At 42.7% G+C, this 12,647-nt stretch overlaps 1 protein-coding gene across 1 annotated transcript in view; it reads right to left on the bottom strand.

Annotated features, from left to right (window-relative positions):
• Nucleotides 1-233: 233 nt before the first annotated feature.
• mtnr1bb (melatonin receptor 1Bb) overlaps nucleotides 234-12,647 on the bottom strand; it is a 39,185-nt gene continuing 26,771 nt past the window's right edge. The window contains exons 2-4 of the mRNA XM_030438717.1: nucleotides 2,185-2,303; nucleotides 1,755-2,099; nucleotides 234-1,165 (exon numbers count right to left, since the gene is read on the bottom strand). Coding sequence (XP_030294577.1) covers nucleotides 743-1,165; nucleotides 1,755-2,099; nucleotides 2,185-2,303 — 887 coding nt within the window. The 3' untranslated portion in view covers nucleotides 234-742. The remainder of the gene's footprint in view (nucleotides 1,166-1,754; nucleotides 2,100-2,184; nucleotides 2,304-12,647) is intronic.

Genomic DNA, 12,647 nt, shown 5'->3' on the forward strand with positions numbered 1-12,647 from the left:
AAAGTCTTCAAAACTTTACCAAAAATGATTAAAAACATCTGATATTAAAGGAGACCTATTGTGCTTTTTTCGATTTCTTCCTTTCTTTGTTATTGTCTTGTGTTATAAAGGTTAGTGTCCATTTAAGAGATGTTGAAAGTTAAAAAGGTCCGCACTGAACAGAGGCTCCTCTCTCCCACAGAAAACACTGCTCCTGAAACGCCTCGCCAGGAGTCCCGCCTTTAATTCTGCGATTTTGTGACATCACACTCACACTGTCACCGTGTCACACATTTGCTTATGTTTTGCTGGGCAGCTAGTTTGGCACGTGAGAATTGATTTTAGCACAGCTGCTCTGTAGTTGTTAAAGGTACTGGCTTAGGCATGTGTGAGCTGACCAATCAGAGCAGACTAGGTTATAGGGAAGAGGGTCCTTAAAGAGACAGGAGCTAAAAACAGAGGGTTTCAGACAGAGGGGGGATACAGTGCTGCAGGACTGGAAAGTATGAGGAAAGGGATGTGTTCTTTGGAGCACTACAGCATGTAAACCTACTAGCAGTAAAATGGGGAACCTGAAAATGAGCATAATATGTCTCCTTTACTGTGTTCAACTGCACCTTGTTCTGATTGTTTTCACCCAACATAAAAAACTGAGCCATGTATTCCAGTTTAATTTGTCACTTGAAACTCTTTAGCTGCACAACTGTCTGAATGTCACATAAAAACAGGAATTACCATTTGAACAGGCTCAAGGCTCCAGATTTCATTCTTTGTTTGTGCGATCTCTGACTGACTCGTTGTTGTTGAGCGGAGGAGGCGGTGACTGCTTGCTCCTCATGCTCCTGCCGTCCGTGGCGGCTCGGGAAGTTTCCGTCACAAAAAGCCGAGTCACCCACACGGAGGTGACAATGCGTTTGTACTCGTTCCTGAAATTCCTGTTGAGTAAGCCATAGATGATGGCATTCAGACAGCTATTAAAGTAGGCCATGAAGTAGCTGACCACAAAGAGCCACTCGGGGATACGGGGGGCCACGCGGGACGGATCTATGGCCACCGCCAGGCCGATCAGGTTGAGTGGAGCCCAGCAGATGGCAAACAGCACAAAGACCACAAACATGGTGATGAAATTCCGCAAGTCACTCGGCCGGAGGCGGGGGCTCTCCTCTGTCTTCACTTTACGTCGCACCTGGGTGATGAAAACACAAACAATTCGACTGTAAAGGATTCTAGGAGGCTGCTGTTTTTTTCGCACACACAAAACTAGACAGAAACTCACAAAAACAGTGACATGCGCACGCACACAGGGATCCACACATAGACCCACTCCAGGGATCTTGTCCATCTATCTGCCTGTCAAACATGATATCTCAGCTGAAGTCACAGGCACTCACTTTGCCAGTTTTTTTGCCATCTTCAGAGTTTGTTTTGTGTCCACACTTTCTGCTAATCAATGAACAAAATGCTCAACTCAGGTTACATGGGATTATGTATTTGGTTGGTGGGTTTTTGGCCTTTAAAAACAGTCACAGACTCATTGGAGAAAGTGTCAACAATTAAAGTTCAAAATGTCAGAACAATATTCTCTACATAACAGGTCCAATTTAGATGAACCCTGAAAGGCTGATAGATGCTGTTATAGTTTGGCCCAAGGGTGTTCTCTACAGCTCATGGCATATTTGTCCTTGCTATTAAATATAAATCCCTTCATAATATCATCTGTGTGCCTGCAAATGCATAAACAACCATGCGGAGAAGCAGAGAAGCAGAAGACTGACCTGAATCACAAGCACCCAGATGCGTAGATAACAGAAGGTAACCACTGCGATGGGAACGAAAAAGTGGACCACCACCACCGCCACGGTGTAGGAACTGCTGACATTCTGGGCGAAGGTGCAGGAGTAAACCCTCGGGTCGTAGCGCAGGGAGCCGACGAAGAAATTGGGGATGATTGCCACTACAGTGAGCACCCAAATTAAGGCAACAAACAGCAGAGTGTTGCGATAGCTGTACAGCCGACTGTAGGAGAATGAGTGACAGATGTAGCAGTATCTGTTCACTGCGATCCCGGTGATGTTGAAAATGGAGCCGATGACACTCAGCCCCATGAGGAAACCACTGACCTGCACAGAAAGAGAGAGAGGGTGAAGTGTTTTCTGTCTGGTGCTGGTGTTTAACTGAATCATGCGATCACCGATGCCGTCTTACCATGCATTGCGTGTTTCCCAGTGCCCAACCGTCATGGAAGAGGGCGTACAGAACCAAGGGGTAGGGGTAGAAGGCTACCACGAGGTCGGCGAATGCCAGACTCACCACAAAGACATTACCTGGACAGGAAGACACACAGAGAGACAGGCTCTTGAATACATTTGCAGCAAATAAATCTGTCACCAGTTTGCTTGTCACAATGATCTTGGATGTTGCCACTGCAAAATAGTGTCGGGATAAAGTTTCTTTGTATGTACGGGGGTGAGCCCCACCCAGCATTGAAATGGCTCAATCCCTGCAGAAGAAAAGGAAACAGCTGCTAGCTTTTGTAACAGGTTAAGGTTGGATTGAAGGTTGCTGGCTTGTAGGTTGTTTTTGTATCACATAGCGGTGGAGGATTTGAAAGCAGTACACACAGATAGCAGAAGAAAGCTTGGGAATAGGCAACCAATGAGGAGCTTTACACTAGGGGTGTGCCAAAATATCGATACTACGATATATCGCGATATTTCGTCTTGAGGTACGTTATCGATACATTGGTGCCAAATATCGATATTTTAAAATGTAAAAAAAAAAAAAAATAGGTTTTTTTTTTTTTGGCCCACCACCACAACCCCTCTTCGGAAGACAGCTTTATCTTTATTCAAACATAGGTATACAACCAAATAAAATTAAAAAAAAAATGGTTTAAGTAGCTCTGAAACCTACACATATAGATATTTAATGATAGTTGTAGTCAGTGTGTGTGTTAAGAAGAGACACTGTGCAATATACTCTTTGTTTACTTGGCTGTCATTCATGTGAAATTGACAATGTTTTGTAATTCCTGTGAAATGGATTCAGTGCAGTCAATACATTCTGAATTTCTTCAGTGACACAGATATCATGATGTATCGTGGATGAAATTCCTTGCAATATATTGATTATCGCAGAATCGCTGTATCGTGATATAATCGTTATCGTGGGCAAAATATTGTGATAGTATCGTATCGTGAGGTACCTGGTGATACCCAGCCGTACTTTACACCAATCGACTGCATTTGGTGAGTCGGGCTAGGTTTAGGGAACTGGAAGACTCAGAAAAAAGGGTTAGGGTACTGTCCCTTTAACACTGGATTCACTACAAATGAGCTCTGACCTCGTCTCATCTCAGCTCCAATGATTTTTCTTGCATGGGCTCGGCCAATCAGGATAAGTACGTCCAACCCCGGTGGCTCATTCCAGGCACGAGTGGTAGTTACCCACTTCTGATGATATGTGCTCACATGTTTTGCATATAAAACAACCGCATTCACATTCAGGTTTACATGCTCTCACTGGCTGACATTTTGTTACTTAATGTTCTTCTAGTGTTCACCTTTGCCATGTTGCTGCAGCGCAATTATATATCACTGACGCTAACTGCTGCAAAATCGACTTAATTATGAATGATGAATAAATATGGATGGCTGCACAGTCCCTGATTCAATTATTCTTCCGCTGACAATAACCCAAAGTGAGTTAAAGCAATCAAAAAAAAATAGCAGCTAAAACTGAATCGGTTTACACTGAGCATTGTCCTAATCTCGCAAATACTGGACCTGGCAGTTTTCGATACACTTGGAGCCTATCTCAGCTTGGCCAGCTTGGCGAGATTGTTGGCAGAGAGGACTGAGATTGCATACCAGAGGTTTCCAGCCTCTGCCCCGCACCCTGGAAAGTTTTATCAGGGCTGGCAGAGTTGCTATGTTTTGACAGAGTGAAGGGACAAGCGTGTGGACACAGCCCTTGAGCTTTTGCAACGCTGGGGCGTGCAGGTCCTTTTTCATCACCCTGATCCCCAGCCTGAGTGTGGTTTTTCGGTCGCCAAAATCCAGCCGGGTACGTCACAGACATAAGCCTTAGTTCAGGGAGTGCACTGTCGTTGCATTCACTAATCGGCATCAGCTCTGCTTCATTGACGCTTCACCACTAGAGACCCATTCATTAACTAGGCTAACTTCACTAAAAATCTAATATTCATGGCTTCTTAGTCATTCCAAATATGACTGCATAACCAATCACCATAAAGTAGGTGCTGTACTCGGGGGAGATTTCAGTCCTGTTGGTTGGAAACATCATGGGTGCTATTTTAAAGTGAGCACTGACAGTTCTTCCTGTCTTCCACCGTCTAGGTCTCATATACGTGGCTCAACTCATGTTTCACCTGCACATACCTGCAGAGGTCATTTGCAGAGCGCCCACAGTTCACAAACAACAACTACCGAGCGTTCCCAGACCTTGATGGTAGGGGAGGGAGTCCTTTTGTGTGTCATGTTCTCAGAAGTCTCTCGGCGGGATTGGGGATATTGGGTGATATTGCCGTGTCTTGTGTAATCCATCTGCTTGAACCATGTCAGAGGTGCATGATGAACAGTGCACCGGAGCTTTATTTATAGCCAAGGAGCTTTGAAACATTTTTTTTTTTTTGTAACTGCAATATGTGCACATATGGCTTCTGTGTGTGGTTGTTGACCTTTTATAGGGGAAATAGCTTTGTCTCCTCTCTTCCATCAGTCAAGTGTCATTGCTATTGTACAGATATATGAGCCTCGACTGCTGATGACCGAACACAGGCCCACCGCAATTGATTTGATGTTCTTTTGTTCAAACATTTATATTAATAAAATGTCACACAAATGCACAAATTCTGCAACTATACTTCTATTCCACATGTAGTAAGCATAAACATATTAGGTGGTTTATTCCCTGAGGAAAAACAGAGTGTAAAACATCCTAAAACTGCAAATCATCACCTTATTGATTTCTGAACAAATAACACAAATACAACAGAAAATACGCAATAAAATGTCCCTTTTTCACATTAAAAGAGGACAGAAACAAAAATGTCCTCCCAACGAGCCTTGGGACAAACCGAAACAAACTATCACACGAGGCTTATAGGCCCTGAATGTGAATGTCAAACATGATTGCTTCAAGACAAACACCAGGGGAAAAAATTGAAAGTGTTCTAACGCACTGTGACAACATAACCAGGATATTTTTCCTACATAAAATGAAATCACGCCTATGTTTGAGGCCTCCCTCTATTGCAGTGTCATTCTTCTATTCCAGTCTGAAGCTGAAGTGCATTTTTGTTATTTGACATTCTCAATGACGACCCTGGAACAAAACACTTCAGTTCCTCTGTTGCAACAGCTTGCTAACAAAAACTGATCTACTTTCCTCAACCATATCAGTTACAGCATATACATATATATTACATATCAACAACCCACAGGTGATGTATATTATCAACAATGGAAGACTGGGCTTTGAACTAAACTCTGCAGCTTGAGTTATTTATCTTGATAATTTTACAATTTTCTCAAGTATAAATAAATGTTGATCTAATCCATCTTAATATGTTCTGCTGCGTTCCACTGTTCCATGTTTTTTTTCATGACCTGCAATGCGCATTCGTGATGACCAACATGATGCACAAGAAAGAACAAACTGAAAGGCAAACCTGTCTTTTGTCAATGGGAAATTAATTAATTGCCAATTTTAGTTAGTTTACCTGCATTTAAACAAACGAGCCCATACATGCGGATTTTGTCGTAAAGGTAGTATAAGAGTTTACAGCCATGCAAGCAGCTCTATGAGGCTGTAGCTAAATGGTACTGACAATGCTAACATGCTGATACGAAGCAGGTTTTCTATTTTACCAGGTTCACCATTATGGTCTAGCATGTTAGCACGCTAACCTACTCTAGTACGCACTAAACAGGACGTGCAGCTGAGGCTGATGGAAATGCCATTTTGTATTTGGTCACAAACCAAAATACTGGACCAGATAAAGCAAAGTTAAAGTTAGTATGATTCATTATTTGGGTGGCGTGAACATGTAAACCAATGGTTGAGACGATTCACAAAAACCCCCCACAAATTTGGAACTCATGATGACACTAGTGGAAAGGTCGAGGTCATCAAAGTTGGACAGCAGCATTACCATCCCGGAAAACTGCAAAACAATCCAAAAATATATTCCTGCTTCAACACAGAACGAGTGACTCAAATGTACAATCAGGAAATGGTCCAACTGCACTTGTACGTGGCATAAAAATGTTTCAGTTTCAGCACAGCAAGCCCATGACACAAGTAATGACAGGGACAAATTGACACTCACCAGGGAATTGTAGCATCTGTGTAATAATCGCTTAACGCAATTACCAGCTATAGCTCATCATGTGTTTGCCTGTCTGTCTCACACTGGGTGACTTTTAAGAAGCTCCTGTCATTGAGAGGGAACAATAATTTGGAAAATCGCAGCATATCTGACTCAATCACACACAACCAGAATGCGTTGTTAATAAAAATGTCTCGGTGTCGCCAATTACATATGCGCCACATTATGGCAAACGCACCATCGTCAGTTATAGCCCGACAAGACTTCATCGTCCAACATTTTTCATCCTTCCCAGTGCGTTTGAATGGAAATCAGACACGTGAAGCGGAGAGAAAGTGCGCAAAGATGAATGAAAAGGAGGATGATGTTCTTTCTGAGTTTTTTTCATTACAGGGCTCGAACTTGATGAAGCAGAAACGATCCTTTGTCAACTGCTGCCTGTGTGTGTGTCCCACTTTAATAAATAAGTGAGGTGATGACGAAAGGCACAGATACAAAGCATGGAGGTGGATGTACCCATGAGCCTGTGCTCACATGCACATGAAGGTACATAATAAACAGAGAGCAGCTGCTTTTGCTATAATCTCCCCTTGAGGCTCCAGAAGTCCTGATAGGAAGGGAAGTGTTTGAAAGTCAATATTTACCTTCCATATGCACCACAAAACATTACGTCACAAGTTCTTTTTAAATGCTTGCCATGCAATATTCGAGCTTGTCAGGTTATTTCTCTTTTGATGCCACATTATAAATATTTGTTCCAGTTGTCGAGATGTTCTGGTTCTTGCGGCGTGATTGCATTAAACATTTTTTTTTTTTTTTGCCTGTACAAATATGTGCTTCATTGATTTGGATGCACGGATAATAGACCTCGTTAAGAATTACAGCTCGACTTTTGGGATCATTAACTTTTGAATTTTTTTTTATATTGGATCTTAAAATGCATGCTCCAACAACTGCATTTGGCAATCAACGGCCATTTTGAGGGATTCAGCGCAATGAGCATTTTAATCACAGTCATTAGGTTCAAATCAGGCAGTAACACTTTTTAAAATGGTTCCAGTCTGCAAAAACGAGCCGGCCATCGCTCAATCAAAGTTAAGGCAGACAGACAAGTGCAGAAAAATATCTTTTTTGTTAAATGTTTTCTGGTGACGGGCGATTCTTTTCAACTCGCTTCAAAATTAATTCACAAGTTTTCCTCCCACCTTCGTAGCTCAAAACCAGACGACGTTTTCTCTTACAAAACGTTCTCGACTGTGAATGAAGCTTTTTCTGCCAATAATGGGAATTCGATTTTCATGTCGAGCTGAGTCACCTCACGCAGAGCAAAGACTGGTGCATATCTGGAACTGTGACAGCTCAGCTGCATGTCCTCCAGCTTCAAAAATGGACAATTACTACACAGCTGTTGGCGGCATGTTTTCTTTTTTTAAAAAAAAAAAGGCCCCACCAATACGTCTAAACCCTGAAATGTCTGACCTATAAAATGACCTACGGCACCGCCATGAGAAGTAGCTAGCATTACAGGAACTCCTGCGTAGCTGCACAGCTGTGGTAACGCTCGTGCTCGGGCATAATTGCGCGCTCAATCAGATTTCAGGTAATTTTGCCAATTTAGTTTTTTGTTCAGCGCCATTGTTTGACAGAGAGGTGAGGTAATGTTTATTCACGAATACGATGGTCGTGGGGGAGGAAGTAGATTACGTGACGTTGAATTTGTGAAGTCGTGACTGCTAAATAGGCAAGCGAGAGATGGAGTACTTTTTTCACTCAAATGCGCAGCTAATGGTTGTGTATCCGCAAAAACAAAGCAGATGGGTGTAATTGTAAGGAAAAATTATAATTATTAAAAAAGATAAATCCTCTCTGTGGTAGATCCCCGCAGCTGTTTATGACTTCTTTGACCGCGCGATGCTGTTAATACATGAGGGCTGGATAAGCAAGCAGTTGCCACATGTGCACTGGCTCTGGCAGGGGACCCAGGAAATCTGAGTCCGTGGCTGCTGGCCCCCCTTTCATTTTCTCTGCCATGAGCCTGACAAAGAGCAGCAGCAAACAAGTGTGTCACATGTGGGACTCGCACATAGGCCCTCGCCGACACACCTGTGAGAATTTACCAACCATCTGTTCGCTAAAGCCGGGGATTACGGTGATGATCGCATTTCATAATTATTCATACTGTAGATGAGAGTCTGGGTTTAAATGCTGTAATCTTGTTCTCAGGGTTTGGAGCAATGTAAACTATAGTTAGGTCGCGCTACAACATAATTCACCCAGAGGCCCCCCAGGAATGGGTTGTAATTTGGGCAACCAACTGTTCAGAGTTTTTTTTCTTTTTTTTTTAATTTCTAGATGAAAGTGTGCACGCAGTCTGAAGTGTTGGGTTTAATTTGCAGGAGCATCCCATTTGGCTGCACCAGTCAAAGAGGAAATGAACAAACCTGCATAGTGATACCTCATTACACCTAATGGGCGGATTGGATGTTAAAACTGAAGTTTGTACAGCTCTTAATGAGGTTGTTCCCGTGTCCATGACTGCATGTGGAGATAGTAACTGAGATATAATCTTCTCTGTCAAAGGATCGCGAGAATGATCATCGCAATAAACAGTGTTAGATCAAAAAATGATTTTATAAATTTTCCATCCATGTCTGAGAGCATTTTTCCTGAGGGACTGCAATGATCTGCCGCTTTCTTTTTAAAATGTCTTTCCTGTGGGAGGACAAGTCAGGCAGATTTGCCTTGTTTGCATTTAAATTTGTTTTCAGTGGAGGAAATTGGGGGGGGGGGGGGGCAAGAAATAGGGGGTAAGGGAATGACAGGAGTGGGGACTGAATCCAGAAAATGTAGCGGAAGCGCTCAGGCATCCTACACTTTCACGCGTAAAGGCTAAGGTAAGTGTCGGGCCAATCCTCGTTTAGGGAGAGTAAAAGATACAATTCCCACAAGATGTAATCAGAACAATTAACAGCCCTGTTGTATTGTAATGAAGCTGTCACCTCTGCTCACTTCCTCAATCTGTTAAATGGAAGAACATGACACGGAGACAAAGGGAAGGGGGACGCCGTGCTCAGTCTGCAGAGATGAGCGAACAAAGCTGTCAACAGGAAATAGAAAATTAGGGAGACGGCGGGAAAAAGAGGGAGGTTAAAGGTCAGCAGTGGGGCGAGATTGTTAGCAGGAGAACGAGCTGATGACAGAACGAGCGAGATAAAAGAGGAACGCATTTTCTCATGGTTTTGTAGGCAAAGCAATAAGCGATCTTGTCATCACCACTATACATCAGAGTCCTTTCTTGCTTTCGGCGTGCCAGCAGCTTCCTCACACCGCTGCCCTGGCGGCTGCCTGGTCGTGTCAGTCTCAGTTTGCCCCAGCTGACCCCACCATGGGAGAGAAAAAGCAAACCTTTTCACTCTTACCATTACCTGTTCTTTATTTTGTCAATACGCATGGCTTCTCTTCAAATTTCTCCTCAGATATCTCTACCAATGAGTGTTAGCTTTTGAACAATATGACCCGATAACCCTCCCTTCTCTCCACAGTCACATGTGTTGATCGGGGGCTTTCTTGCCCGTCTGAAATGGATCAGATGCAAGTCTGGCTTCTCGAAAATGACCTTAAAAAATTGCACTGCATCTCTGTCTCGACTCCTATTAAAAGGAGTTCACAGAAGAAGAGAAATTCCTGCAAAGTTTTCCATCCATTTCTATGGAGGGTTCAGAAAATGAACTGTTTGCTGTAACTGAAAAGCAGCGAGTGCCTTGGGCAACTGTACAGCTGCTGTAAGTTCAACTTTACAGTCTCATAAGCTCACAGTTTCTGCAGGAGCGAGGACAGAAAAAAAAAAGCCTGCAGCACATTCACTGATTCTTGTTTATCCCAGAAAAAAACAATAATCATTTTAAGCGGCATCAGGCAACGTTGGAAGTTGGCAGGCCAGAACGACATCTGCTGGCGACTATTAAAAAAGTACAGCTAAAAGTCGTGTCGCGTGACATCACAACCTGGCATCACTGCCACCTCAAGTTCTGATTTATTTGTGAGTTTTACTCATAATCAAATATAAAAAGTCTGAGAGGTGGACTAAATATATATTCTCTGAGTCTCTAAGTAGGTGTCTAGGCAATTCCCATTTGCACACTTTATCCACGGCTTTGGCGACTATCCTATTCCAGCTTATTTGGCTCGACTCGTCCACCGGTACATTTTGTATGAAGTGCAGCAAAGAAAAAGTCATTCTGGTTGAGTTAATGTGTATAAACAACCCCAAGGTAATGCTTTAATTAAGATATGTGACTAGTCCTTCCAATTTGACCTCATTCATTTACCTGAAGGTTTGTGCCTGACTCTAACCGGCTCAATGAAGTCAATCAAGGATATGCACTTTTAAATGGGAAGTTGATCAATTGAAAGGTAAGTGCTGGAGATTCAGTTTGAGATGGTAAACTCCAATCAAAAAGAACCAATAGGGTAAAATGTGTGCTGAGTTTTAAGTAAGAACAATGATTCAAAAGTTTAATCAAATCTTCAGAGATTCCTTGTGTTTATCATATCCGTCTCGCTTTTCTAGTTATCTTACAGACATCTTATTTCATATCGTGACCAGTACCAGTGTTTTCTGATCTACTGCTTCCTTTTTTTTTGGAGGAGAAAAATCATTCCTTCGAGGACAACAGTGGAAACATATTGGCCAGAGAAGACAGATGGTTTGAAAGGGGAGTAAAATAATCCATCTATGTCAAACTGGACTGTCTGTGAGCAGAGGAGGTGGCCTATGACATTACTTATCCACCCACCTACAATGCAGTGCTGAGTTCCCTCCCCAGACAGCTTAACAACCATTCACACCTGGGCTCACCCAGCCCACGCAACCCACAAGTGGCAGTGACGACTCTGTAACCCGGAGCTCGCACGAGTCCTTAACGACTCTGTAAGGACACTCCCACACACAAGTTTAAAAGCCTGCAACTCCCCTCCAGTGAGTTAGAACTGAAGAAGCCTCTTGGATAAGGGGTGACACATCGAGTCCAGTTGCCTACGATACAGCTCTTAGAAAAACTGCTCCTATCGTGTTTTTGTGAACTTTGTGCAACTTTCATAGATAATACACTTGATTAATGTTCAAGTTTATATTTAAAGGAACAGACTCAGACTGTTGGTAGGTGATACAAGGTGAGTCAAACAAAAACATCAAATATGAACTAAAACCAACAAAAGAATGTAAAGAAATAACAGTTTTGACATCTGTGTATTGTGTTGCAGGGATATTTTCTGAAGTTAGCATGCTATCCGGCTAGTCCCTAGCCAGACTGTCATAGGTAGCCTGATAGTAAACCATGTCAACAGTCCCCCAGCGCCAGCTAGTACCACCACTAGCTGCAAAGTTTAATGACCTTAAGAGCTAACAGCAGTAATGACACTGGTGATATGCTGCCCCCTGTTGGTTTGGAGGATGAATCCAACAAGTGGCCAGAACTTTGCATTGCTAAAATACAAACACAACAAAAAATATTTCAGTTGTTGCCCAAGACAATATTCCTATAAAGCTGTTTACCTCACTATATCTCAGTAATGTTCCTGGTGACACAATGACATATTTGTGCATATTTGAAAACCTGATTATATCCACGTCTTTTATCATGTTGAAAAGTAGGTGCATTTCTGCTTCTGACCAGGAACTAGGAAGCCTTGCAAACTCCGCAACACACAGACACAGCAAGACACAGTGTATCTGTCTGTCTGTCTGTCTGTGACAGTGTGGTGTATATATGTCCAGAGATATCCCACATGCTTTATTTGTGATCAAACTTTATTCAGAATATCCCAACAGAATATGCAGTTTACATGATCCATATCCAATCTGAAGAACAGCGGGTAGTTAGTGTGCCTGTGTACTACTGTAAAAAGTCTCCCTCTACGCCTTCTCAAATGCTCCGACAGTAATCACCACCATCAGCCTTAAACAGGCCGCCTGTTGCTAGTTGGGCGCAGAGTGCAGTAACCACTTATGTCTGATTTAATTGGATAATGAATGAGACAGATTTCTACCTGTGGGTTTACATCTGTGCAGTGTGTATTAACCTTGTTGATGTTTTCTAATTGTAATTTTCACTATTTTTCTTCTTTCATGTCATCATGGTCAATTGCAATTTGAGGCTGAGAAGGGGCCCAGTAGCCTCTTCTACTGTGCGACCACACACTGTTGGCTATAAATTAATCCTGAGGGGAAGAGTTCATTAGCAGTCGCTCAGCTTGAAATAATTTTGGCATTCGAATGTTCCGGGTTTCAGTGGGGATTTCTCTCTAGGTCTTACCT

This window comes from Sparus aurata, chromosome 13 (assembly GCF_900880675.1).
Source record: "Sparus aurata chromosome 13, fSpaAur1.1, whole genome shotgun sequence".
Lineage (NCBI taxonomy): Eukaryota > Metazoa > Chordata > Actinopteri > Spariformes > Sparidae > Sparus > Sparus aurata.